We start from the raw sequence: 26,582 nt of genomic DNA, 5'->3' as shown, positions 1-26,582 counted from the left end.
TCCTATAAATCTTTCACCCATATTCCTTGAATGTTAACATTTTATATAATCACAGTACAGTTATCAAAATCAATGAACACTGGTACAGTATTATTATCTAAGCTATAAGCTGTATTTGAATTGTGTCGGTTTTCCCAGTAACATCCTCTTTCTGGTGCAGGATTCAGCTCAGGATCCCACGTTGCATTTAGTTCTCGGGTTCTCAGTCTCCTGTAATCTGTGATAGTTTTTCACTCTTTGTCTTTCCTGACCTTGACACTTTTGAAGAATACAGGTCAGTGTTTTGTAGAATATCTTTCATTTTGGGTTCATCCAGTGTTTCTCCTGATTAAATTCAGTTTATGCATTTTGGGCACAAAGCCATCAGAAGTGACCTTGTGGATCCCAGCTTGTCCCATTATTGGTGGAGTTAACTTTGATCACTTGGTTAAGGTAGTGTTGTCTTAGCTTCTGCCATTTGAACTTAGTTTGAAAGATAAAGCAGTGAAGGGTGTTCTGGGCAGCAGAATTGGCCTGCACAAAGGCCGGGAGTGAGAAGCATGGGCTCTATGAGGAAGTGGAAGTGTTAGTCATCTCGTGTGATCAGAGGGTAGTGCACATATAGTAGCTGAGGGCCAGATCATCAGGGGCTAGTGACATGGTGCCAGGAGGTTTGAAATTTGTGGTAGAAGCAGTAGGGAACTGTCGTGGGGTTTTAAGTAAGGAGCATCGTGATGGGTAAGAGTTCAAAGGATGGGGTGGAGGCTGAGAGAGATTTATCAGGTAGAACCGTCACTGTTTGGTGCCTAGGGAGATGTGCGTGGCGGCTGGGGTGGAGTGGTGGTGAGAGAAAGTTGGTGAAAGCCACCCAACGTTTCTTCGTTGAATGTCCAAGTGGTCAGTGTTACTGATAACCCGCCCCACAAACCTGGGGTGTCCAGGGGCTTCTCCCTCCCCCTTATTCCCACAAGCAAAATCTGCTATTTCGACATCCGGAAACCATATATTGTAAACCCACCGATGTTCCTCCAGCCTGTGGCCGCCACCAGTCTTTTAAAATATGGTGGTAGTTTCCTAACCAGTATCCCTGTTTCCAGGCTGTTCTCTCATCCTTTTACATAAGCCAAGGTAATGTTTCAAACACCAAACCGATCTTGTTACTCTTTGCTTAACCCTCTTGGTTGGCTTCCCTCGTCTGTAGAATAAGTTCAGACTCTTCCAGCGGCGGATGTGGCTTTCTGCACTGGACTCTGCCTTTCTCTCCAGCTTCCACTGTCTCCTCTCTCCCTCACACATCTGACCGAACCACATGGAAGTTCTTTCAGTTCTGTGAACCTTCCCCTTGGAGTCACTTCTTGTTCTCCCTTCTTTCCTTCCAACACTATAAGCTTGGTGAAGGTAGGGACCACGACTGTCTGTTTGCTGCTACTTCACCTACCACAATAAATTCTGCTGAACACGGGAATCAGTAAAGTAAGAATACAGAAAGAGGAGCAGAATTGTAGAAGTTAATTTTTAGATCTGTGGCTTTGAGACCTCTGTGGGACCAGTTTCTCAGTCCTTATTTCCAGGAGGCAGTTCTAATAAGTACATAGCATGAGTTCAGTAAAAGCCTGGGTTGGGTTTATTTGCTATTTTTTTTTTAAGATTGATTTTTATTTTTTTTAAAGATTTTATTTATTTATTTATTTGAGAGAGCACGCACAAGCAGAAGGAGGGGCAGAGGGCAAGCAGACTCCCTGCTGAGCAGGGAGCCCCAGGTAGGGCTCAATCCCAGGACCCTGAAATCATGCCCTGAGCCAAAGTCAGATGCTTAACCGACTGAGCCACCCAGGCGCCCCAAAATGTATTTATTTTAGAGAGAGAGTGTGTGCGAGGTGGGGAGAGGGAGAGAATCCTCAGTCAGACTCCCTGCTGAATGCGGAGCCCAATGCAGGCCTAAATCCCCAGACCTAAGGTCACCACTAGAGCCAAAACCAAGAGTTGAAGGCTTAACTCACTAAGCCACCCAGGCACCCCGGCCCTTAAATCTATTAAAGCCAACCCAGGGGGTACCTGGTGACACAGTGGGTTAAGCCTCTGACTCTTGGTTTCAGTTCAGGTCGTGATCTCAGGGTTGTGAGATCAAGCTCTGCATTGGACTCCACGTTCAGCATAGAGTCTGCTTTAGACTCTCTCTCCCTTTCCCTCTTCCCTTCTCTCTCTCTCTCAAATAAATAAATAAAATCTTTAAAAAATTTGAGGGTCTTTAGGACATAGGATAGTTGAAGCTATAGGATTAGATGAAGCTGTGATTGAAACATCCTTACCTTAATCCACAGTAAAAATACATTTTGCATCTTGACATATATATATATATATATATATATATATATATATATGAATGACATCACAACATCTGCATTTGTATTTTTATAAAACAAATTGCACAAAACAGTATCTACCTTTCTTCATGTGATTCCCTCTGCTATTTTTCTATTCTATTTCATTTTTTAAAAGATTTTATTTATTTATTTGAGAGAAAGAGAGCAAGCATGAGAGAGCATGAGCAGGGGAAGAGGAAGGGCAGAGTGAGAGACTCCCCACTGAGCCGGGAGCCTGACTAAGGGCTCGATCCCAGGACCCTGGGATCAAGACCTGAACCAAAAGCAGACGCTTAACCGACTGAACCACCCAGGCACCTCCTCTATTTCATTTTTTAAATTCCATTTCATTTTTTAATGCAGATTGCATGTCCTAATAAATTGTTTTCAGGACTCACTGTTAGGCCAAGACACACAGTGATTCCCTAGAGGACACAGAATGAGCGAACGTGAAGGTAGATGGGTGAAGCAGTAGCCTGTGGAAACGTGGGCAGAAGGAGGACATACACAAAGCACATAGGGTCTCAGGAGCGTTGTCCCCCTACAAGGGCTTCACACATTAGTGAATTTGTTTCTGGACAAAATCACTTTTTTGGGAGCCAGGTCGCCTAATCCCAGCACAACCTCTCATGGGCCTGTCTTTCCTCATCTGTGGGAGAGAGGACCCCCACCCACGATAGGCTGACATTACACACGCCACTACCCAAAGAGCCTGCTCATGCACTTGGGGAAACCAGTTCCTTTGGAAGTTTTCTAAGTACTAAGGGAGCGCTTTCTTGTGTTTTCAGTCTTTAAAAATAGCAAACGGTTGATCAGGGCAGGTTGTGTTGAGTGGACCAAGCCTTGGTCTGCACAGCTGCAGGTTTAGGTGGCTTCCCCAGCGTTGGGAACAGACTGGTTCAACTTCCGGATTCCCAACTTCTTCATCTATAAAATGAGAGCACCTATTGGCCTCATCCAGTGGTCATGAGGATGAAAGGCAGTGATAATGTTAAAAGTGGGAGCTGCAGAGTGGTAGGCCACTGTCAGGTGGGCTGATGCTGCCAGGAAGAGGGTGGGAGAGTGAGCAAGAAAGAAAAGTGGGGAATACTTGTCTTTGGAGCTGGCTGCCAAAGAACATACCCTATGTTGTGATCTTTTAAAAGTAACCCCAGTGGAACTTCCTGAAGTCAATGAATTTCTACTTCCTAGAATGTGGAATAGGTGTCGCATAAGGAAATTGCAGTATTCAAAACATTGAATAAAGAAATCTGGTTCATCTAGCATTCACTTGTTTAAGTCTCTCTGTGTTTCTTGGAAGCGCATTCCTGTTGCAGCAGTCGGTGGTAGCCAGGGCAAAGTGACTTAAGGCCAGAGTGCACTCAGTGGGCAGTGAGTCTCATCTTGCTTATCGGCTATTGGTCTGCAGCGTTTTTCAGTTAGGAGTCAATTTGTTTTTTTAGGAAGGCTTAAACTTCTAAAAATTGAGTTCAATTGGTTTTTCCAAGGATGTCTCTGTTAGAGCTCAGTGGCTGGGGTGGTACTACTCCATTGGATTCAAGGACAGAAGATGGGATGAGCTCCGCTTGCTGTGAGAGACTAACGGTGCTCATTTTCCCACTGCAAGGACACGAGCAGAGAGGTTTCCTTGGTGGCATCCGTGCTCACTGCCAGTCTGCAACAGACTGCATTGAGTTCCACTGTCTAGAGACAGGTCTTTCTTGGCCCTCACTTGTGAATGCTTTGGGGAAAGGGGAAAGGATTAGGGTACGTGAAACGATCCTTTGGAAGGCTGGGACTGACTGGGTTAGCATCTTTATTAAACATAATAGATTACCCAGCCCAGGATGAGATTGTCAGGTCAGTTCTTTATGATGGTAGATTCCGTAGGCTTTCTTTGCTGTTGGATAAGCAATATAAAGGACTAAAGAAGGTGAAAAGCTAAATCCTAGGATTCTTGAAAAAGGTGACTAAAATAGGCCATGGCCATAAATTCCTCATAAGAGCTCTTGCATTTTGCATTTAAGCCATGAGGGGAGAGGCACGGGGCCACGTGGAAGGGAGTGACTAGCAGCCCACTCATCTGGATATATCTGCCCCCATCTAAGGTCTGATCACCTGCTTCCACTTGGGATGTTGCCTCTTCCAGATACATTAAGCTGTTGAGCAAGTGGGCAGACAACTCATTTATCCTCTCAACAAATGAATGAGATACTGACTTCTAGAATAGACATTGATGTTTTCCTTACTAAGAAAACTCTTTTTGGCTTATTTCCCAAAATCTTGCTAACTTCAGGGTCATGGGAGGCACAGAAGGGCTGTTTCTTAGAATTGATTTGACTTGGTGATTCTGGCTTCAACTAATAAAAACACAGAAGACTGATTTTAAAATGTATTAATTTAGAATCAGAAATTCAACAAAGTGAACCAAATGTGTCAGCTTGACCTAGGGTGTTACCTCCCTGTAGGCAAGTTACATGGGAAACCAAGAGTATGAGAAAGTTTCTTGAGGGAGAAGCATGGCACAGGAAGTTAATGGACTGATGCCTCAAATGTCCAGAGGTTTATTCATTATCCACAAGAAACATTTCTGATGTCCTCCTGTCTGGCTCTGGAATCCTGGGGCAGTTCTGCTGGGTGCCTCTGATCTTACACAGGCTGCAGTCAAGGTACTGACCAGAGCTGCAGTCACCTCCAGGCTCAACTTGGGGTGGAGCCACTTCCAAGCTCACTCACGCGGCTGTCGGCATGTCTCAAGTCCTCACTAGCTGTTGGCAGAGACATCAATTCCTTGCCATGTGGGCCTCTCCATAGAGAGTTCTTCGCAGTGTGGAAGCTGGAGTCTTTTTGTAAACTAATCTCAAAAGTGACATCCCATGGCTTTTACCATAGTCTCTTTAGAAGTGAGTCCCCAGGTCCAGCCTAGACTCAAGGGGAGAAGATTACATGAGAGGATGAGTACCAGGACAGTGGGGGTCATCGGGGGCCGTGTTTGAGGCTGCCCACAAGTGGCTTCTGGCTCTAGTGGTAGATCTACCCCATGATAGTGTTTCTGGAGGGACCATGGACTCCTGTCAGCAGGGTGGGCTGCCTTCCTCCAGATGTTGCTTGAAACGGGCGCTGCCAGCTTGTGGCTTTCACATTCCCCATTTCCCTGGCCTAAGCCAGGGCTTTCTGTATCAGGCCCTTCTACATGAAGCTAAAGGCAAAAATTATGTGTGAATTTTTGAGCATTTTCTAGAGAAAGAGTGATTTGCAATGACCGTGAAAAGTTTAAAAACTACTGGTCTAAGCTGACTCTGGACTTTCTGTTCAGTCTTGGTTCAAACAAGATACCAGAGAGATTGGTTATATAGATTCTTAAGAGTGTTAAGATTATTGCCAGGTCCTTGGGCTGGCATTTTGGATGTTATTAGATCAGTTTTTTCCTATTTACACAAAAAAGTTTACTTACACAGGTGGGAGGAAAGAGCCCCAAAAATGCCTTTTAGGAAAGAGCAGAGGATGAAGTCCATGTTCATGTGAAAAAAATCACCACTGTAGCTTTCTGGAACCTGAGTTTACAATAAAAGCAAGCTGCTGCATCAGAAGGGAACTGAAAACTTAACAGCAAGGAAGAATCAAAAAAGTGAAAGTGCAGGCATAGATCTGGACTTTACCTGTGGCCACTTTGTACAGGGACCATTCATGGTGTCCACCTGACAGCATCAGTGGGTCAGGGCCGGACGTCACTGCAGAGCAACTGAAGTTCCTGGTGGCCCCGAATTGTTCTGGGGTTGGGGCAGGGGAGTCAGCATTCAGATGTGTGTGCCATTTCTGCTTCCTGAAGCCTAAGAGTTACTAATCCACTTTAGAAACATTTCTATCCAAGGTAACTAAAGAGGTACACAAAAGTATCAATATGTTTAAAAGTTGATACTTCATTATGTTTGAAAGTTGATACGCTTTTGGGAAAAGTTACATGGAATGCATCATCCCCAGAAATCCCCTGAAAAATGAGACATTTTTCCTTTTCAAGCATGTGATTCTTTGGTGACCCGTCACTGTGATAATCACACTTTCTCCTTTTTGGATAAGGAGAAAACTTCACTAGGCTGTCTATTAAATGGAAGTTAACTTGCTCCCCCACCCCCATATTCATTAGAGAACTTTTTCCTTTAGATAGTACTGTAACTAGATTTTATTTTATTTTTTGAAAGCTTCCCCTGCAGTGTTTTTATCTTCAAACATGTTTTTAAACATTGTAGTCCGTTGAGTAATGAGGAAGTTTTTGAAGGATGCTTGGGGTTGGGAAGCTGAAGACTGAAGGTATTAAGTGTAACTTCTTGCCCCCTTAGGGACTGTTGTTGGAGTCCTCTGTGGAGAAGGCCCCTGTGTCTGTGGCCTGTGGAGGGGAGAGCCCCCTGGATGGCATCTGCCTCAGTGAATCAGATAAGACAGCCGTGCTTACCCTCATAAGAGAAGAGGTAAAGGCCCTCGTGTTCTGTCCACTTTTCACTCCCTGACTTTGTGAAGCCCATGGGCCAGCAGGGAGATCCTATCTCTGTTTGACTTGAGTTATTCCTGGCTGGAAGTTCTTATTTCCTGCAGCTTGTGTAGTTCATAGAAAGGGCTCCCTGTAAAACTCTCATTGGTGCTGGAGTCCTGGGGAAAAAGCTGACAGCGCTTCGTTATCTTTCAGCCTTGAAGTTTTTTGAATATTGAATTCTGCCAACTCTTCCCACATATGTAACTAAATCAGTGTCTTCGTTTAACAGACTTGCAGTAATATAAAATTGCTTCCCACTTTGATCCATTCTTTAATTAAACAGATCAACTCTTAAATTCCTTTCCTGTGTCTCTTGAACAGCCTCTTTTCAAAATAGATTCCTGCTAGGCCTTTCCTGGGTGATTAGAAAAATATGAAAGATGCAGTCATGTGCTCTTAATCAGTTACCACCCTCTCCTGTTATATTTCTATGCTGTATTTTATGTGTTTGGCTTGTGTGTTTCTTGATGATCCCACCCTTTTTTTTTTTAAAGAAGGGAATTCCCTTATTTGTAGCAATGTTATTTTTATAATACAGTGAGAGTAGTTAAGAACCTGATATATAGGTCTTTTAAAGCTTCACAAAATAGTATTAGGTTGATAATGAGGGATGTCAGCTGGTCCTGTTGTCAGAACTTGGGAGCAGTGGTGAGAAGGCCCTGCCAAAATCTTGTCAATGAGAAAAATGACCTCATCTTCCCCCCGAGAGTGAAACTATGAGAAGACTGCCTAATGGAGCAGAGCAAGAATGTACCTCATCACCTGAAGCAGACGGGCTGGCTGCTAGTTCTTGAGATTCTGTTAAAGGCACCAAAATAAAGACTGTTGTTATCAATGAGAAAGAGAGAAGCATAGAGAAGTATAATAAAAGGAAAACAGTGATGCCCTTCTAAGCTCTGTCCAGGCACATGGAGTTTGAGGTAATGATTTATTGAGGGCGTCCCAAACAGGGATACGGGTGCTGGTCTGAGGAGCAAGATCCTGCCTGTAGTGAGATACAGGTGCATCTGGCTGGAGGTTTTGAACTTCTGAGCCCCTAGTTATGACTCCATTCTTATCAAGCCATCAGAAATCTCTGTAGAATGAGAATATGCTGGTCATGCTAATGCTCTGATGCTGTCATAGTTCTATTTCTTATCATAAGTAAAATTAGTACTTTGATTAAGGTGAGTCTCTGCCAGGCTGATGGCTCTTCTTTTGGTGTCCTGTCCCAATCACAGTTCTGGGCCTACAGAGCCATGAGCCAGACCCTGGACCTGGGTAAAATTCACAGAGATTGTGATTATCACTTGGAACTTTCCTGGGAGATGTTCTCTTCACCTCTACTTTGGTGGCTACGTTTCCACCATCCTATGTGGCAGAGAGTACATTTTTCCAAATGCTTGTGAGCATTATACACAGAGGTTGAGGCTTTATATTCCCAATGTAGCTTGAATGTCTTGGGATGTACCTGGTTGTATGTTTTCAGTTTTCAATCTTAAATTCAAACTGTAATAGATTTCAGTAGGTAAAACCAAGCTTTATCTCTATTATAATTTAGATAATCACTAAGGAAATTGAAGCAAATGAATGGAAGAAAAAATACGAAGAAACCCGACAAGAAGTCTTGGAGATGAGGTTAGACTAGAGGTTTGGGGGAAGGGTTGGATACCTTTATGCATTGTTAGATTTAATATAAATGTAGTAATGAAAGTATTTGCTTACCACAGATCCAGCTGTTGAGAACTAGACGGCATTGATATTTGCACCTTAATTTGTGATTGACAGTGTCTTTTCATGAGTGTTTCTGACCAGTTATTCAAAATTTTTTTTTAAGATTTTATTTATTTGCGAGAGAGAGAATGAGAGACAGAGAGCGTGAGAGGGAGGAGGGTCAGCGGGAGAAGCAGACTCCCCGTTGAGCAGGGAGCCCGATGTGGGACTTGATCCCGGGACTCCAGGATCATGACCTGAGCTGAAGGCAGTCGCTTAACCAGGCGCCCTGACCAGTTATTCAAATACTGTAGCTTCTTGTGGGTTTTTGAAAACATTACAAGTAAGCAGAACCCACATAGTTCTTACCTTTTGAAGAGACATCAATTTGTGCGAAAAAAATCCACTTAAACTCCAGAATAATAAGATTTATTGACATACTCAGTTATGGAGGCCTTATAATTTGTAACACTTTTCTAAAACTCAGTTACACATGATGGCTTCAAATTTCATAACCACCAAATAGATTATAAAAAGCATGTTAACAGGAAACAAAATCGATTGACTTAAATTGAGATCTTTTTATTTTTGCTCTTCATTCCCTAGAAAGGAGAATTAGAAGCTGTGAAATAACTAAAGATGGCAACAAAGAAGAAGAAAAACGCATAATTTATACACTCATACAGTCAACACTTGAATGATAAACATTTTAATTATGCCCACTTGAATTTGTAGCTCTTGTATTACTTGCTTTGTAAGCATTTACTGGGTGTGAGGTCCCGTGCAGGGTGTAGCAAACAGGAGGGGACAGCCCCTGCCCTTAGCTTAACAGTAGCCGTCGGAAGAAACTCGGACCAAAGTGATGGGCACCACCAGCAAGGGGCAGGGGAACCATCATTTCTCACTGAGGAGTCACAGGGAAGAGCACTCATCTTACTGGAAAGGGTCAGGGACACTTCACTGCACTTCACCAAAAAGAAAGGTTCACATGACAGGGTGATCTTTAAAGTGTTTGAATAACTGAAATGCTTTTGGAACTAGGACAGTAAAATAAAATTTGTGACTGAATCAGAGGGCACGGACTGCCCATAAGGGTGGATGAGGGCCAGGAAAACCTGAACTCAGATCAGACTTCTTAGGAAGAACCCCAAGAATGTCATTCACTTACTTTGTAAAAGATTGATTTGTCCAGGCAGAGTTAATGTTATTGCCTTGAGGTCATTTACATGAGGTTCAAAGAGAAAGTGAAGGCAGTTTCTATAGATAAAATAAATAGAATGAAAGGCTTGTTAAACATAAAATCTTCAGAAAAACTTTTTTTGAACGTTAACAAATCTTACCTTAATATTAAAAAAGCCCCAAAGCAGATAATTGGGTTATGTAAATTTGTTCATTTGAACATCATTTAAATATTCATTGAACATCATATACAGTGTTCAAATGTTCGTTTGTTAATGTGTTTGTTTAGGGCAGCATTTCTCCAACTTCCATTGAAAATTCTCTTCTGATAATAATTTTTTTTTTTAAGGAAAATTGTGGCTGAATATGAAAAGACCATTGCCCAAATGATTGGTAAGGACTTTTTTTTTTTTTTAAGATTTTACTTGTTTATTTGAGAGAGAGTGAGTGCGTGTGGCGGAGGGGCAGAGGGAGAAGGAGAAAGATTCTCAAACAGACTCCCACAGAGCAGGGAGCTGGACTTGGGGCTCAATCTCACGACCCTGAGTTCATGACCTGAGCCGGACATGACCAAGAGGCAGACGCTTAGCCGACTGAGCCATCCAGGCGCCCCTGGCCTTTTTCTTTGGTGTGAGCCACAGGTTCCATAGATGATTTTCAAATCAGAATATGAGCTTCCACTTGTCCCTCTTTTAGGTTCAGTTGATGCTCACTGTTTGCAGTGGTTCCGTTCTACAACGTTGCCACAAACACTGAATTAGCAAATACTGAGCTATTGCTTTAGGGGAAGTACAGGGTGAGGTTCCTGCGGGCCTCTGGTCACAACATCTTTGTCAATACATAACCTTGTCTTATTGTATTTCTGTTTAAAGACATCTGGTTTAATGTCAGTTCATTAACATTGAACTCATGGCGCAGTGCTGTATTCGTGCCTGAATGAAGATGATCTCACGAAGGTATTTTCTCCGTAAGGCACATCACAGCCTTCTTGCTCACCCAGAAAGCACAAAAATGCAAAAATCATGATACTAAATAGACTGAAAAGGATACTTATTTACAGTATGAAACAAGGAGGCAGTGTGTCGTCTGGTTCAGCCTTAGCTGAGAATGTGCACGTTAAGTAACTGACATTTTTTGCCCCTCTGCACATGACTAGGAATGCACCCCAAGTACTGATTTTTAGTTTACAAATAAATTTTAGCAAGTGGATAAATTCACAAGGACACAATCCGCAAATAATGAGCATCAGCCATAGTTAGGTTCATTTTAGAGGCTAGCAAATGCTTGAATTCTGTGACAAACCCTCCACCTGGCACCCAGAAGGTTGATGGCCTACTCATATCATCAGTACCCCTGGGTGGGGTCTTCCTTTGGGTGCAGTGTCCTTACTCTGCTGCAAGTTGTACTTTTTCCCTATATTTGACACACTGGTACCTTTTACAAACCAACAGTAGTTGGTGCTCATGCATTGAATTTAGAAATAATTCTGCAGCCAATATTGTCAGGACTGACTGCCTAAGTCTTTCTCTGCTTAAGCACTGAAATGATATTTTCTACGGTCCACGTCACCTCATGCCTTCCCAGTGTAGGGCCTTTGTCATAGCTGCTCCTCTGCTGGAATATTCTCCCTGGATAGCTGCATGGCTCCCACCCTCAGCTCCTTTGCATCCCTCTGAGAGAGGCCACCTATTTGAAAAAGGAACCCCACCCCTCTTGTTCTGCTTTGGTTTCCCCTCATCACTTGTCACCATCTGAATCTCCCACTAACGTAAGTCCTTGAGAGGAACTTTGTTATGTCCACTGCTGGGTCCCCCACCAAGAATACAGCTTAGCTCACAGAGGGCAGCTGATAACCATCTGTTGTATGACTCTGCCTTCACTTTTGATTGTGGTTCACAGAAGATGAACAGAGGACAAGTATGACCTCTCAGAAAAGCTTCCAGCAACTGACCATGGAGAAGGAGCAGGCCCTGGCTGACCTTAATTCTGTGGAAAGGTCCCTTTCTGATCTCTTCAGGAGATACGAGAACCTGAAAGGCGTTCTGGAAGGGTTCAAGAAGGTAGCGTGTCCTTTTGCTTTTGTCTCCTTAGTAGTGTATTTTCTTGGTAATGGATCTTTAAACATAGATGCCAGAGATGTGGATAGCCTTCTAAATAGGGGCTCGGGGTCCATTATCATTGGCCTTCTATCTTCTGTTCCAGTGAAGGTAGAGGTGTTCTTTCCTCTTTTCTCTTTCTGTGGTGGTTCAGGCATCTGGCTCACCAGGTGACGTGTCTTGGTCATTCCCCTCCTAGGTCAGGCTACAGCCAGTGTGGCATGGAGTGTAGTAAGTGTGGAACCCTCAGACCTTAGGAGAATTCTAGAAATTGTTTTGATAATTCACCAGTTTAATATTAGTAAAGGGAAAATTTAGCACTGAAAAATTCAGGCTACAATTCTAGAAGAAAATAAGTAATAATCTTTCAAATTTACATGTAAGTGGGCATATTGATTCACCTTAGTTGCATACCATCAATAAGATACATTTATAGCAATGAACATTCTTTTTTTTTTCATTGTAAGATAAAAATGAGAATGGCCAGTTTACCTAAAAGGAGACTCAGATTGCCATTCACTATTGAACTCTTTTTTTTTTAAGATTTATTTTTTAAGTAATCTCTACACCCAACATGGGGCTTGAACTCACAACCCCAAGATCAAGAGTCATGTGCTCTACTGACTGAGCCAGCCAGGCGCCACTGCCACTCACTTTTGAATGACGGCCTCCCTAAACTGGGTATATTGGTATAACTGAAACTTACTGTGTTTTGAAAATTTATACATGAAGAAATTATCTAGAATTTCTTCAGTAAGAATTATTTGTGCCTGTTTTCTCAAAAAAACCCTGGTACATGGTTTGTCACTAGTAGAAGAAAAATAAAATGACCAGTTTCTTTTATTTCTATTATTCTTTTATTGTCACTTTGGAACAGAATGAAGAAGCCTTGAAAAAATGTGCCCAGGATTACTTAGCCAGAGTTAAACAAGAGGAACAGCGATACCAGGCTCTGAAGATCCACGCAGAAGAAAAACTAGACAAGTGAGAACTCGCGATAAATCTGTTTCACGGTTCATGGTGTGGTGGGAAGATTGGAAAAGGCCAGGAAAAACCCTCAGCCTTGTTTGGCAATTCCAGGTTGCACTGGGGGGTGTGTGTCTGTGTGTCTGTGTGTCTGTGTGCACGTGCGCATACATTTTACTTAATTTTTTGAATAGGTAAAATCTTCACATGGTTCAAGCATTACAAAGAATAAAAAGATACACAGTATCTCTCTCCCAACCCAATACCCTTCCTCCCCCGCCCTCCTCACCACAGGTAATTTGGTCGTTAGTTCCTCCAGTCCTTGCAGGTCTACTTTTTCTCCTTCTCCCCCTCCCCCAGCTTTGTGGAGATAAAATTAACATAAATCATTGTGCAAGTTTAAGGTGTATGACCTGTTGATTTGCTCCAGTTCTATGTCACACAACAGTAGCCTTAACTAACACCTCCAGCACACCATGTGATCACCGTTTTTTTACTGTGGTGAGACTCTCCCTTTGTTATACAGATGACAGCATACTTTGTTTTTTTCATTTAGTGGTGTATTTTGGAAATCTTCCCATAGCAATCCATGAAGAGCTTCCATTATTTTTCTTAACAGCCATATGGTGTTCCAGCGTTGAAATGTGTCATTTATTTAACCAAACCCGTCTCCTATGGGACACTCAGGTTATTTACCATCCACTACAAACAGGGCTGCAGTAAGGAACCTTGGATTATTATCATTTGGCGTGCATTTTGGTGAGCTGTCTGTATGCTGGAAAAGGAATTACTAGGCCAAAGAATATATGAATTTGTAATCATGATAAATGTTGTCAAATTGCCCTCATTCGACTTTCATCCCTGCATGAAGTATGAGAGCTTCTCTTCTCCCCACAGCTTGGCCAACAGACCAAATTTTTGGTTTTCTGCAAATCCAATAGATAAAGGTGGTATTTCAGTTTAGTTGGGGTTTTCTTTTTTTGATAAACAAATAGAGCATTTATTATATTCAGTGTAGTTTTGATTTTGTTTATCTTATGAGTAAAATTGAACTTATTTTAGCAACTGTCTATACACATATTTGCTTTACCGTGAATGATTCTATTCTTTGCCTGGTTTTCTATTGTCAGTTTATATATTATATATATATAAATATATTACTATATTTATGCACTAAGGATGCCAGCCCTTTGTGATATGAGTTGTGAATGATTTTTCTAATTTGTCTTTTGCCTTCTAGTGTTTTTTGACATACAGGAATTTATTTTTATGTAGCAAAATTTGTCAGTCATTTCTTTTACTCAGGATTTTCTGTCTTGGTGACAAAGATCTTCTTTGGGCTGAATATAAAATATTCTCCCATGTTTTCCTTCTAATACTTTTATGGCTTTATTTTTTTAACCCCTAAATCCAGCACATTTGGAATTTATCCTGAGGAACAGTCTGAAGAATGCTCCCAACTTTATTTTTTAACTAAAAAGTGATACCTACTTGTACATTTTGCTCTTTATCTTCATATTTGTAAAACATTTCAAGTTCCCCTCTCTCATTTTCACTCTCAGAGGTACTGCTATCAAAGGTTTATTGTGTGTCCTTCCAGTTTTTTCTTTGTGCCTTTACAAATACTACCCAAAATGGCTTTGGACTTTTTAGTTATAAAATACAGATTTCCTTTTTCACTTAATAGTGTATCATGGCCATTTTCCACGTCAGAACGTATAGTTCCATTTAGTTGTTTTTATTAGGTTGTAGGATTATTCCATTCCTTTATCGACGGGCATTTAGATAGTTTCATGCTTTTTTCTATTGTAAACAATTCTTCAGTGAACATACTGGTGCACACAATTGCGCAAAATGGGAGTACTGCTGCGGATACATTACTTTAAGGGAATCGCTGGGTCAGAAGATGTATTCATTTTATTGTTTTTTTTTTTTTAAAGATTTTATTTATTTATTTATTTGAGAGAGAGAATGAGATAGAGAGAGAGCATGAGATGGGGGAGAGTCCGAGGGAGAAGCAGACTCCCGGCTGAGCAGGGAGCCCGATGTGGGACTCCATCCCAGGACTCCAGGATCATGACCTGAGCCGAAGGCAGTCGCTTAACCAACTGAGCCACCCAGGTGCCCAGATGTATTCATTTTAAATCATAATAGTTGCAACCATATCACCCTCCACAAAGCGCCAGTTTTCATTTCCCCCATCAGCTGGTGAGCCTGTTTCCTTGCATCTTGGCCATCATAGAAAAAGAGCATCCTGGTTAATATTTGTCAATCTGATAAATTTTAAAAGTTTATCGTTTAAATTTGCATGCCTCTGACTACTACTGAGTTCTTAGCTTCCTTTCATCAATTAACTGGCTATTTATCAATTGACATTTATAGTTTTTAAAATTTCTTTTGTAGGGGCGCCTGAGTGGCTCAGTTGGTTAAGCGACTGCCTTCGGCTCAGGTCACGATCCCAGGGTCCTGGGATCGAGCCCTGCATCGGGCTCCCTGCTCAGCGGGAAGCCTGCTTCTCCCTTTCCCACTCCTCCTGCTTGTGTTCCCTCTCTCTCTGTCTCTCTCTTTCTCTGTCAATTAAATAAATAAAAAATCTTTAAAATAAATAAATAAATAAACAAAATTTCTGTTGTATCTCATTAATAAAGTCACTTTAAGTTCTAGTGTCATAGAGGTCAGTGGTTAGTGTCCTGTAACAATCCCACAGACCCTGCCTGCTATTGCCCTAGGTTAAAAAAAAAAAAAATCTAAGATTGCTGTAGAAACTGTCACATGATTCCATTTTCTAGTGACATAAATTTTGAACTCTCTGTGGCCTATGAGATTAATCCTGCCACTGGTTTTCACCTTGGAAATTTCCTTAGCAGTTGGGTATCAATTGAATATTTATAAATTTAAACTGAATGATTTAGGTCACTGATGTTTCCCTTATCATGCTGTCATTTCTTTTAATCTGTGTCTCACAGATGTCAGCGGTTAGTATCTTGACTCCTTAGCTATGACTGATGATTAACCAGGTGTTTCTTGTCCCTTTATTCTGCAAACAAAACACCACAAACAGAGCCAATGAAGAGATCGCTCAGGTTCGAACAAAAGCAAAGGCCGAGAGTGCAGCCCTCCATGCCGGACTCCGGAAGGAACAGATGAAGGTGGAGTCCCTGGAAAGAGCCCTTCAGCAGAAGGTACACAGAGGGGTGTGGTGTGACGACCGGAGAGACACTTGGTTTTCCTCCTTGGCAGTGGCTAACTTGTAGTGGATTTGGATGAAAGACAATCCTTGTCTTTTTTGCCCAGACATTTTGATCCAGCTCCTCTGGGAACTGATTCAGGTGGACACGAACAAGGCAGACCATTAATTCCCAAGCGTATGAGTAGGAAATATCCCCGGGCAGGATGCAGAGAGGAAATTGCATTAACTAAAATTTAGGGGACCAGACACTTCTTAGCTCTGAGGCTGCCTTTTTTCTTTCTTTTTGTTTTTTTATGTAATACATGACACCATCTTGCCCCTTCATTGCAACTTTACCCTCTTGGGGACATTGGCAACGTCTGGAGATATATTTACTTGTCACGACTGGCAGATCATTGGTAGAGGCCAGAAATGCTACTAAACTTCTAACAATGCACAGGACAGTCCCTACAACAAAGATTGACCCAGCTCAAAATGTCAGTGGTACCATGGTTGAGAAATTCTGTAGGGAGATAAAAATCAGGTCCCTATTTCTCACTGTTCAGTGATTCTTGGACTTCATTTTTTTGTGTGTGCCTCTGATGTTTTTCTTACTGTATCTCCAATTATGTACTCATGCCTCTGGCATCCCGTCACCTAGAGCAAGGGTTTCTATCATGGGGTCTGCTAACTCCTAGACAATGTTCCCTGGGATACTCAGACTCCAGAATTCTAGGTCCCTGGAGGTGCTGATAGGCTGAGTGAGGTCCCAGATACCTGTGTTTGTAACAAGTATTGCAGGTAATTCCTGCGATAACAAGAAAATTTGAGGACTAAAGTTCATGGACAAGCTGCAGAGGGCCAGTGGTTACCCTCATCCCCTACTCAACTGAAGCATGACTTGGGGAACACATGAACATTTTTCAGGGGAGAAGGGTCCCTTTCTTTAAAGGGTCTCCGATGTAGAAAAGTTAGGAACCACTCAGCCAGGATGTCAAGGCAGAGCGTAGTCAGCCTTGGGACTATTTAGTTGTCATTGCCTTGATCTCAGGATGCAAAGTGGCCTATATAACCATGTCATTTGTCTTTCAGAACCAAGAAATCGAGGAACTAACGAAAATCTGCGACGAGCTGATTGCAAAGCTGGGGAAGACTGACTGAGTTTTCCGCCATTAGCTCAGCAGATCTGCATTTGGCTGCTTTTCTCTTAACCACAGTTATCTTGCCTTATCCAGGAATAATTGTCCCTTTGCAGAGAAAAAAAAAAAAAAATCTTTAAAAAAGCACATGCCCACTGCTGCCTGTCCCGCTTTGCTGCTGACACAACAGCCCTGGAAGGAACCCGAGAGCATCGCACGGTCCTGGGAGGAGTGGCGTCCGAGCACTGTCCACCAATAGGTTTGGTCAGGCTGCTAAGTTTGGGGGCGTGATTTCTCTGTCTTTAGTTCATTTTTAAAAGTCATCTTTTCTTTTCCAAGCATGTTAAATTTGGGATTTTGTGGCTCCTCTTTGGGATCATCTTCTGTCCACCACCTGTCTGCATTTTTTGGTGACCTATTTACTTCGTCTTTTAAATTTAGCGTTCAACATTGGTAGTCTTATTTGAGGGAGGAAATAATTTGGCCTATTGTTACTTCTAGTTTGTAAACAAGAAGGGACTTTGAGTACCTGTTTCTACACACACATACACACACACATATATGCTTATATATATATACGCTGCTGGTTTTTTCCTCTGAAGCAGAGTCAAATAAGAGCTTCTCCACACAAGAGCGTATTTCCATAAATGTAAAACCCTGTTTTGAAATAGAGTCGTGGCCCAGCATGCCAACCTCACACTTTGGGGAATTGAAGGTGCAAAGACCCCAGACTCAGGTTTTACGTCTGGGGAAGACTTTTTGCCACAGTGTTTCGTTGCCCTGGTATTTGGTTACTCCTCAGCCCTGACAAGTGCGGCCCCTTTGGGGTCAGTCTCCAGAGCATGAAGGGCAGCACTGGCTGGACTCCCTCCAAGCTGAGGTTTGGCAAGTCTGTCCCAGAGCCGTTCTGTCTCCTCTGCTTCTATTTGTTGCTACAAAATCAGCATTGACCCTTCATCATCTATTTGAAATATGCAAAGAAAATCTACTTGTAAAAGGCTTAGGCAGTCTCATTGAGTTAAAAGGTAACTGTAGCCCTGCTAGCCATTGTAAGGAGAAGAAACAGTTGGTTTTTCACAAGTGTAATGCGTTGTTCTTTGGATTTTTTTTTTTTTAAGGCAAAAAACCCTTTCAAACTTAGAATGTGTAACAAAACGGGCTATAAAAATCATGTGAACCACTCCAAAAATCAGCACATTTTGAATATTGTTAAACAAAGAGCATTTGGATCCCGGAGGAGAGGAGTGCAGGGGGCAGAACAACACTCACAAAACCAAATTCCTGAAGCTCTTCCTGGACGTGGGTCAGAGTGATGGGGCCATTAACCCCAAGATGGAAATCTCTCCATGTAATGTCAGTGAACACCCTTCCATTTGGTAGGCAGAACCAAATCCATGCAGTGTTTGAAAACACTCTTTTGTCTTAATCTTACACCCTGAAAGTCTTCATGGTGATATGCACTATATTCAGTACATGTAAGTTTTCGTACCTTTCCTGCAAAAACTCTTGCATGATCCAACTTCAGCAATGAATTGTGCCTAGTGGAGAACCTCTATAGATCTTTAAAAATGCATTTTTCTTTAGCAGTGTACTATTCACATGGGTGCGATCTTTAGCCCCAGGAAGGTCTGTCTAATGTCTTTTAAAGCTAGAAGTCACGTCTTACCAATATGCATTTATCGTAATTGGTGCTTAGGCTGTATTTTAAAGCCTACTGTCTTAATATTTTGTACAAAAAAGAACAACAGAAATGATCTGTGGTTGGAGAAGTGACTTGACAATCATTTGGGCTTTGAGAGCAGTCACTGTGGTTCAGTGTGAGTACCATACTGTAGCCACAGTGTCCATGATGGACAAGTGTCTCCAGTTGGTGGAACGGATTTCTCTTGGTCCTCCACTACTAGGGAAATTAACTTTGCATTTTGCAGAAAGAAACATTGCTAAACCTTTTTGCCGCTGTGTTTTGGTCAGATATCCATGTTTATTTGTTTTATATTGATCTGTTTTAAGCATGAAAGGCTTATAGTGGTCTCCATTCTAAATCCGTAGTCCTCCATTTAGGCTTCTTATGTATATAAAAAAAAGTAGCGGTGTGTGAAAACCAAAGTGACGACAATCCTTCCCTAGCACGCTAGTGGAAGAGACCCCCCCCCCCCAAAAGACCCCAGTGAATGAGGTTGCTGCACAAGGGCCACGAAAGGGCCCTGGTTACGCAACGTCCGCCGCTGGCTTCTCAGCCATGGCTGTTACAAGGGAATGTTCTTCCTCCTCACTTCATAGATGGATATTCTCCAACAAGAATAAAAATGTAGCTTGTTCAGCTGGCAAATCAAGAGAATATCCTGGGCAGAAAGAAGTATGTTTGTTTTTCTTGAAAAATAAGCAAAAGGAAAAAAAAAAAAAACTTTCTCAAAATTCTAAAGAGTAAGAACATAGCCTAGAGTTTTGCTTCAAAGCGTGTTAACAAGAGTGAGAAGAGAGGAGAAAGGAAGCTGCTGTCCCGGACAGGTTTGGGGGCATTAGGTAATCAGTCTTGTTGAGACTCTGAACCCAGAGCTATTTCTTAAGTTTTTGACTTTGCCAAAGTGTAGATAGATAGTCTTTATCTAAAAGTATTTTAATGGGAAGATTTAGCTAAGACAGACCAAACAGTTTGTCACTTGGTTGGCTGGTCAGTTATAGTCAGACCTCCTGAGATTTACTTTATTTGGAGAAGCTCCTGGAAGCCAGTGACCTGCCCAAACCTTTTGTTCTGTAAAACTGTTCTGGAAATATTGAGAAGCCCAGTTTTCTCACGTGGTTTCTAGCTTCTTCAGACCCAGCCCAAATTAGGAAGTACAGAAGCACATGATGGTGAGGAACTCTGACGATCTGGCAGCCTTCCAGAATGATATGGAATCTAAGGGGAGATATATGTTTCATTTTGGAGGCTAACTCAAGCTGAATTTTACCCTTCCTTCCTGTCCCACACTTTGTGCAACCCTCCCACAAATACTTAGATATTTATTAGACAGCCCTGAATTAGCACTGTTTATACACGGGGAGCATCAAGTGCCCCGAACGTTCCTGGGCTGACTAAGCAGCCAGAATGAAACACTGATTTTCAATCAAGGCAGGTAACAGAGGGCCCAGCGGTGGTTCTACAGCTCAGAATAGAGTTTTAAAGAGAGGGCATTGGTAAGTCTGGTGTGCTGTGGTCGGAGATGATTCAGCACACCCTTTTTTGGTGGGGCAGAAGCTTTAACACTCCCTGTTTATTTCCTTTGGTTCTTCACTACAGCCGGTAGCCGTCTCCCAAGTCATACACGATTGTCGTCCCTCTAGTCTGTGACTGTGCGAGCTTGCTCTCGGACGACGTGGGTTTCTTACTTTATCCTCTTGTCGGGAAGAGAGAAATTAAGTGTTGAAAGATTAAATGATTTAGGCAAAGGATTTTAAAGTAAAGATGTATATATTCTAAAGAATTTAAAAGATAACAGATTATTATTTGCTTATGAAAGAATAAAATATAGTCTGGGAATCCCAGAATGCCAAGCCAAAGGTCTAAGAAGTCATCTTCTTCAAAGATTTTAAAGAAGTAGCATTTTGAGGAGACTTCTGTCCAAAAAGGTTTGACTGGCCTCCAGATTCCAGTGGCTTTAGGAAAGCAACGTACCACTCAAACCTTGAGTCTCCCGCATAGTAAAGGTAAAGGAACTGATACACAAGACACTTCTCTCTAAGGGTCTCCTCTGGAAGATGATGTCAACGGCAGCATTTCCAGGGAAGACCCACGCCCTCGTGCCCAGAGCCAGCATTCTGGAGACTAAAGATTGCACTTTTCGTAGTTCTTTGTCCAAATGCGATCCCATTTCTGTGCCTCTTAGCATGCAGTTAGATTTGGACAAACAAGATTCCTAAGGAATGACTTTATTAACTATAATATGGTTACAGCTATTACATATATATATATTCTGGTTATAGTTCTAATATGGAGATGTTGCGTGGGACGCCGGCCTGTGGCAGTCCGAATAACGCTCCCAACTCATTTGGAGGCCAGGCCCAGAGCTGAGGGGTGGCTCGAACCTTCCCTGTATCCCTGCTTCACCGTAGAGCTGTGAAGGTGTCACTTTGTTCCCCCTCTGCCTTTCAGTGGTATCTGAAATATATACAAAGTACGTCCTAGTCACATTGCTAACGGATGCTCTGTGAATAATTTCCACATGGACGTGTACGGATTTGAACTCTGAAACTGCGCCCAGTCCAGATACGGGGCCGCCTGCAGATTACTGGCCACACGCGCAGCTTCCGAGCCGTCCTTGTCACCCAGGGGGACGGGATCCAGGCATTCCTTTTAAACCTCAGAGGTAGCAGTAAACCTTTCAGTGTTGCTGTTAGCAAGTGTGTGTTTGCCAGTAGATACCCATTTGTACTCACGTGCCAACAAGTAAACGTCAGCCACACATCTGCTTCCTCTGCGTCCCCACGGGCGCCCAGCCGCTTGTGAGGAGCCTCTCGTCTGGAGGAGCGAACGCCTCATCGACTACTGTTATCAGGATTGTGTTGTGTGGAATAATCATCTACATAAATTTTATATGCACACTACTTTCCCTTTTATATGTCAGGTAAATATTTGTAAAAGTTATACTCACACAAATGAAATTATTATAATGATTACTAATATATTTTTTCCATGTTTCATTGCCTGAATAAAAACTGTTTACCACTGTTAGATCTGGGCGTGGGAGTGTTTTGCCCCCTGGTTAGAAGTCATCTTATCCCCAAGTGTGAAAATTTATGACAGCCCTGCTTTTCAGAGCTCCATATTTCAGACTAAAAATAGAACAGATGACATTTTCACAACACTCATTTTGTGAAATTTTATGCATTTGGTTGGGTGTGTAATTAAAACAAACAAACTTTGGAATTCAGACCTTGCCATATAAATTTCCATGCCTTCGCATCTGTGCAAACAGTTTTTAATTGCGTGCTTCTTGGTTTTGCTTAGAGACTGCGTGTCTGCTTTGGCATTTTGCAAGCCCTGAGAACCTAAGTCCCCTCAAGCTTTTGGACTCATTGACAAACACAGGATAAGCCCGGACTGTGCAAACACTGCAAAGCAGCCCACAGCAAAGAGTTCACGTGTTTGTGCTTCTTCTAGGTTAACACCAGGAGAAACTTTTTCAGTACTGGCCTGGCCACCTCTGTGCTTAAGGGGAGAGGGGCCTGGGCAGGAGACTTCATGAGTTTTACTGCAGGAAAAGATCAACTAGAAGGCTAGTTATGGGTCCACTCCACAGCTTGGTGGGGGACCGACCCACTGTGGAGTCCGAGCACTGTTGGCTGCATCATAAGACCCCTGCAGCCTATGACGTTCCTAAAAAACGTTTCTCTCTAGTATGCTCCTGAGCCGGCAGGAGGAGTCCTATAAAACGACAGAGGAGGTGGCACTGATTCTTGCTACATGCTCACAACGGTAGAAATCTCATCATTTTCCAAGCATTATTGCGAAGAAGAAGACAGAAAGTACCTTCCTACTCCTACAGTTGTATTCTTAGATACGATGAGACCAAAGGGGATTTTCACACGTTTGCAAATAGGGGATCGTTTTAGTGAGTGGCAAGCGGTATTTTCATAAGAGAAACCATAACAGGAGGTAAGGTATTGCACAAGTTAAGGATGAGTAGTGTTTCACGAAATCTGTTGCAGATAGAAGTGTGTATGTACTAGGTCATGATGGAAAGTTAATTTCTTGCTATGGCCGGTGGTGGAAGTGTGAAAAAAAAACCAATCTACCAACTTAAGTCCTTTTGCAACTATAGAAACTGAGGTCCGGAGAGAAATGTGGCCAAGACCGCATAGCTTGCATATTAGTGAACATTGTTGCCGTCCTTCAAAATGGGCAGCAAAATTGTCACTTCGTCCTTTGTCCTTTTCAAGCTCTTTAAATCCAAGCCCTCCCAGGTTTGGATAATATTGTAGGCATTTTCCAAGTTTGTAGGCACTTAAGGACCAGTCAAAACCGAATACCTTTCTCCTCATGCAATTATTCACTTACCAAATACTTCTGCATCTGCAGAATCTAAAGTGAAACGTGCGGAGTTTCTGAGGCTTAGTTAGCGAAAGAGAAATTGTTTTCAAGTTTCACTGAAACGTCACTGAAATATAAATGATAGCTAAATAAAACTTCTTTGCCAGCAGAAAGCCATTCCTAATCTAAAAGTCTTTGCCCAGTTGTGATTTATAGGTTATTTTATCTAAGTTATGTGCATGAGGGTGGAGACCCAGTGCTGCTTACAATTTAATCACGAGATAAATCTAACCGCGCCCCCCCCCCCCACAGGACAAGATGGCGCGGGACCGTCAGTGCTGTGACAAGCCCTGAGTGCTGGTGGGGTCCTGGAGGAGGGACAGTGGAATAGGGAAAGACACACAAATCCAGCAGAGCACCAGGCCATGTAGACCAGCACCCAGCTCAGACTGGCTTCAGATCCAGCGTCTCTGTTATTTCGCAGGCCTGAGCTTGTTTTCCTAGCTAGGGATAATAGTTCCCACCTCATGAGGGGCTGGGGAGGGCTCCAGGGGAATGCATGCATCGTGCCTGTCCCTTAGGTCCTTATGGGATAGTGATTATCATCCCATATCACCTAAAACTTGGAGTTTATCCAAGTTTCAAATGGAGACTGACTCTTAGAGTCAAATGATTTTGCTGTTAGTTTTATTAGACATCTCAAAATAACAAAGCTTTGGAAACTGAAGAGTTACCTAACTTTGTTCTTTTATTTGAGATGAATAGGAGGTCGGAGTGTAGAGGATTAGTTGAAGACAGATCCCAAAGTTAGGGCGATTGAGCAATTAAATGGGGATGGATGTCCCTGTTTGTGTGCCACAGACCATTCCAAGTGCCCCCAGACCTGTACCAGCCGTGAGATCCTAGGTGTCTATGATCTTTTTTTTTTTTAAAGATTTTACTTATTTATTTCACAGAGACATAGCGAGAGAGGGAACACAAGCAGAGGAACTGGTAGAGGGAGAAGCAGGCTTCCCACAGAGCAGGGAGCCCGATGTGGGGCTCAATCCCAGAACTCTGGGATCATGACCCGAGCCGAAGGCAGACGCTTAATGACTAAGCCACCCAGGCGCCCCAGGTGTCTATGATCTTGAGTTTTCCTTTGCCGGAATGTGTAGGTCTCCGTGGGAATATACATGCAGGAACAGACCAGATACAACTCAGTTAACAAAACTTGACTTTTAGCTAATTTAAAGGAAATTTGAGTCCTCTCAGTGCCAGGTGCCTTTACAAATAGGTCACGTGAACAATTCCATGTGGGTGGAATTTTTTTCAACCGATGTGGGAAAACGAGGTTAAAAAACACTGAACGTGAACGTGAGTCGGTTAGCTGGAGGGTGGAGATGGCATGTGAACCCCGGTCTCTGATCTCAAATCCCATTCTCCTTAAGGCCACTCCATGTTGAGAGCATGTCCTTCGAGCATGCAGAGGACTTTTTATCTTGCTCTTTTCTCACCTCAAGTGGGAATATTTCAGTGGATAGCAGAAGGCCATTGCATGATGTCTCCACAGTTCCAAGAGTGTGACAGCATGAAACCTACTCAGAGCTGCATAATTGGCCACTGTACTGGAAAGGCACTGTAAAGGGATAAACAAAACTCCATTCTACCTCTCAGGCATCCTGACTTTGCAAAAAGAGCTCGGCATGGGAGGCTGAGCCATGGGTTCTAGGCCTAGTTTTTGTCAGCTGCATTTGGTTAGGTCCCACCCCCCTCATTTGGACTGAGAATGCTAGCAGGTCTGATTTGTAATTTGACAGGTCTGTCCAAAGTGCTGGCTATCAGGCAAAAGCTCCCCCGGTTTCCCTTTCGAAGTCATTCTGGAAAGGCCTATCTTGAGATGTCTTTTTTTTTTTTAAGATTTTATTTATTTATTTGACAGAGACAGCGAGAGCAGGAACACAAGCAGGGGGAGTGGGAGAGGGAGAAGCAGGCTTCCCGATGAGCAGGGAGCCCGATGCGGGGCTCTATCCCAGGACCCTGGGATCATGACCTGAGCCCAAGGCAGACGCCTAACCACTGAGCCACCCAGGCACCCTTGAGATGTCTTTACAGGAGTGGACTTGCCACAAGATGGTGGGGCCACAGGGATTTTTGCCGTGTCCGCTGTGGCTGCAGCATTCAGAGAGGCAAATGCCAGCGCGCATTACACAGGAAGGGAAAAGGCCTGGGCCCAGGCCCCAAGCCGACACCCAGGTTTGTGCTCATTTTCTCTGGCCAACTGCTCTGATCTAGGCCTCCGTTTTGTCCACAGGATGAAGGCAGGTTTTATCCTCTAAGCCTCTCCCAAGAGTGTCATGACAGCCACTGTCCCCAACACTCCCATGACTCAAGCTGACGCGCTCAACAGTCCCAGGGCCCTATGCCCACAGACTCAGGCCTTTGCTTGCACACCCTGTGGAGATGGCCAGCCCGCACCGTCTGCCTTTCTGAGAATAAATTACTTTGACAAAACGTGTTGAGTTCTTAAGATGTGCAAATTCATAATCGCAAATACTCAACCGTAAGACATTCTGTAGGCTTACGCCTTTTTCGTTCTAGACATCAAAAATGACAGCGCAGTTTGCTAATGTGGTGCGTTCAGGCATAATCACCATATTTTACTGAAATATTGGAAGAGTCCAGCCAGACCCGTTCAGACCACGAGGTGCCGTGCAATAAGGCACATATACCTCAGATTCCCCCCGAAAGGGTGTCACGGTAATTTGCCTCTTATGAAGTCCCGATTTTTCCAGACACATTTTTTTTTTCTTTCTCCCTTTCAGTTGATCTTTGTAACATCATCCGTTTTTGGCAGAAGAGGTCTAAAATCGAGTGTTTCCTGCAGCAGCTTCCCGTGCAAATGTGTGTGACAGGTCACTAGGGGGCGCCACTCAAATTGCAGGTTAACACCCATCTGGGAGGCTCTGATAGAGAAGAGAGCAGACGTGCTGGTAGTTAAGAATTAGCAGTGAAGAGAAGCCCAGAGCCGTGGAATTTTAATCTCATACGTACGTGTGTGCACTGGGTCGCAATTTTAAATGACTTAGGTTGAGGGTCTGAAAAGTTAAAATAAAAAGAACAAAAGTTTGAAAGCCAAAAAAAAAAAGTTTGAAAGCCACCAACTGCAGGTTTGGGGGCAGGGGGGTTGTGGAATCAGTTACAGTGTTTTCTGGGAGTGAAAAAGGACTTTCGGTTGCAATGCCCATCTCTTAAAAGTAAGCTACAGAGTTAGACCACTTAGTAACCAACAACCACAGTTCATAGTAACTTGAAGAAATCCACACTTTAGAACAGGAACATGAAGCTGCTTTCAGAAAACAGGACATCATAAAAATTCCTTCCTAATGGTCAGTTGAGAGGGAAAGAGAAAAGAGGAAGTTAGGGGAGAGCATATAAAGAATAAGAGCCTGGGAGCCCAAAAGTGTTCTAAAAAATAAATTTCTGTTTTACAAGAGAAAAAG

The 26,582-nt window shown here is 42.9% G+C and overlaps 1 protein-coding gene across 1 annotated transcript in view; it reads left to right on the top strand.

Moving 5' to 3' along the window:
• The window catches only part of TACC1 (transforming acidic coiled-coil containing protein 1), an 89,245-nt gene extending 67,444 nt beyond the window's left edge, over positions 1-21,801 (top strand). Inside the window, 7 exon segments of the mRNA XM_027600330.2 lie at positions 6,659-6,787; positions 8,390-8,466; positions 10,070-10,113; positions 11,620-11,780; positions 12,694-12,800; positions 15,844-15,964; positions 17,044-21,801. Coding sequence (XP_027456131.2) covers positions 6,659-6,787; positions 8,390-8,466; positions 10,070-10,113; positions 11,620-11,780; positions 12,694-12,800; positions 15,844-15,964; positions 17,044-17,112 — 708 coding nt within the window. The 3' untranslated portion in view covers positions 17,113-21,801.
• The last annotated feature ends 4,781 nt before the right edge of the window (positions 21,802-26,582 follow it).

Source organism: Zalophus californianus, chromosome 2, assembly GCF_009762305.2.
Source record: "Zalophus californianus isolate mZalCal1 chromosome 2, mZalCal1.pri.v2, whole genome shotgun sequence".
Taxonomy (NCBI): domain Eukaryota; kingdom Metazoa; phylum Chordata; class Mammalia; order Carnivora; family Otariidae; genus Zalophus; species Zalophus californianus.
This window is presented reverse-complemented; position numbering and strand designations above follow the sequence as displayed.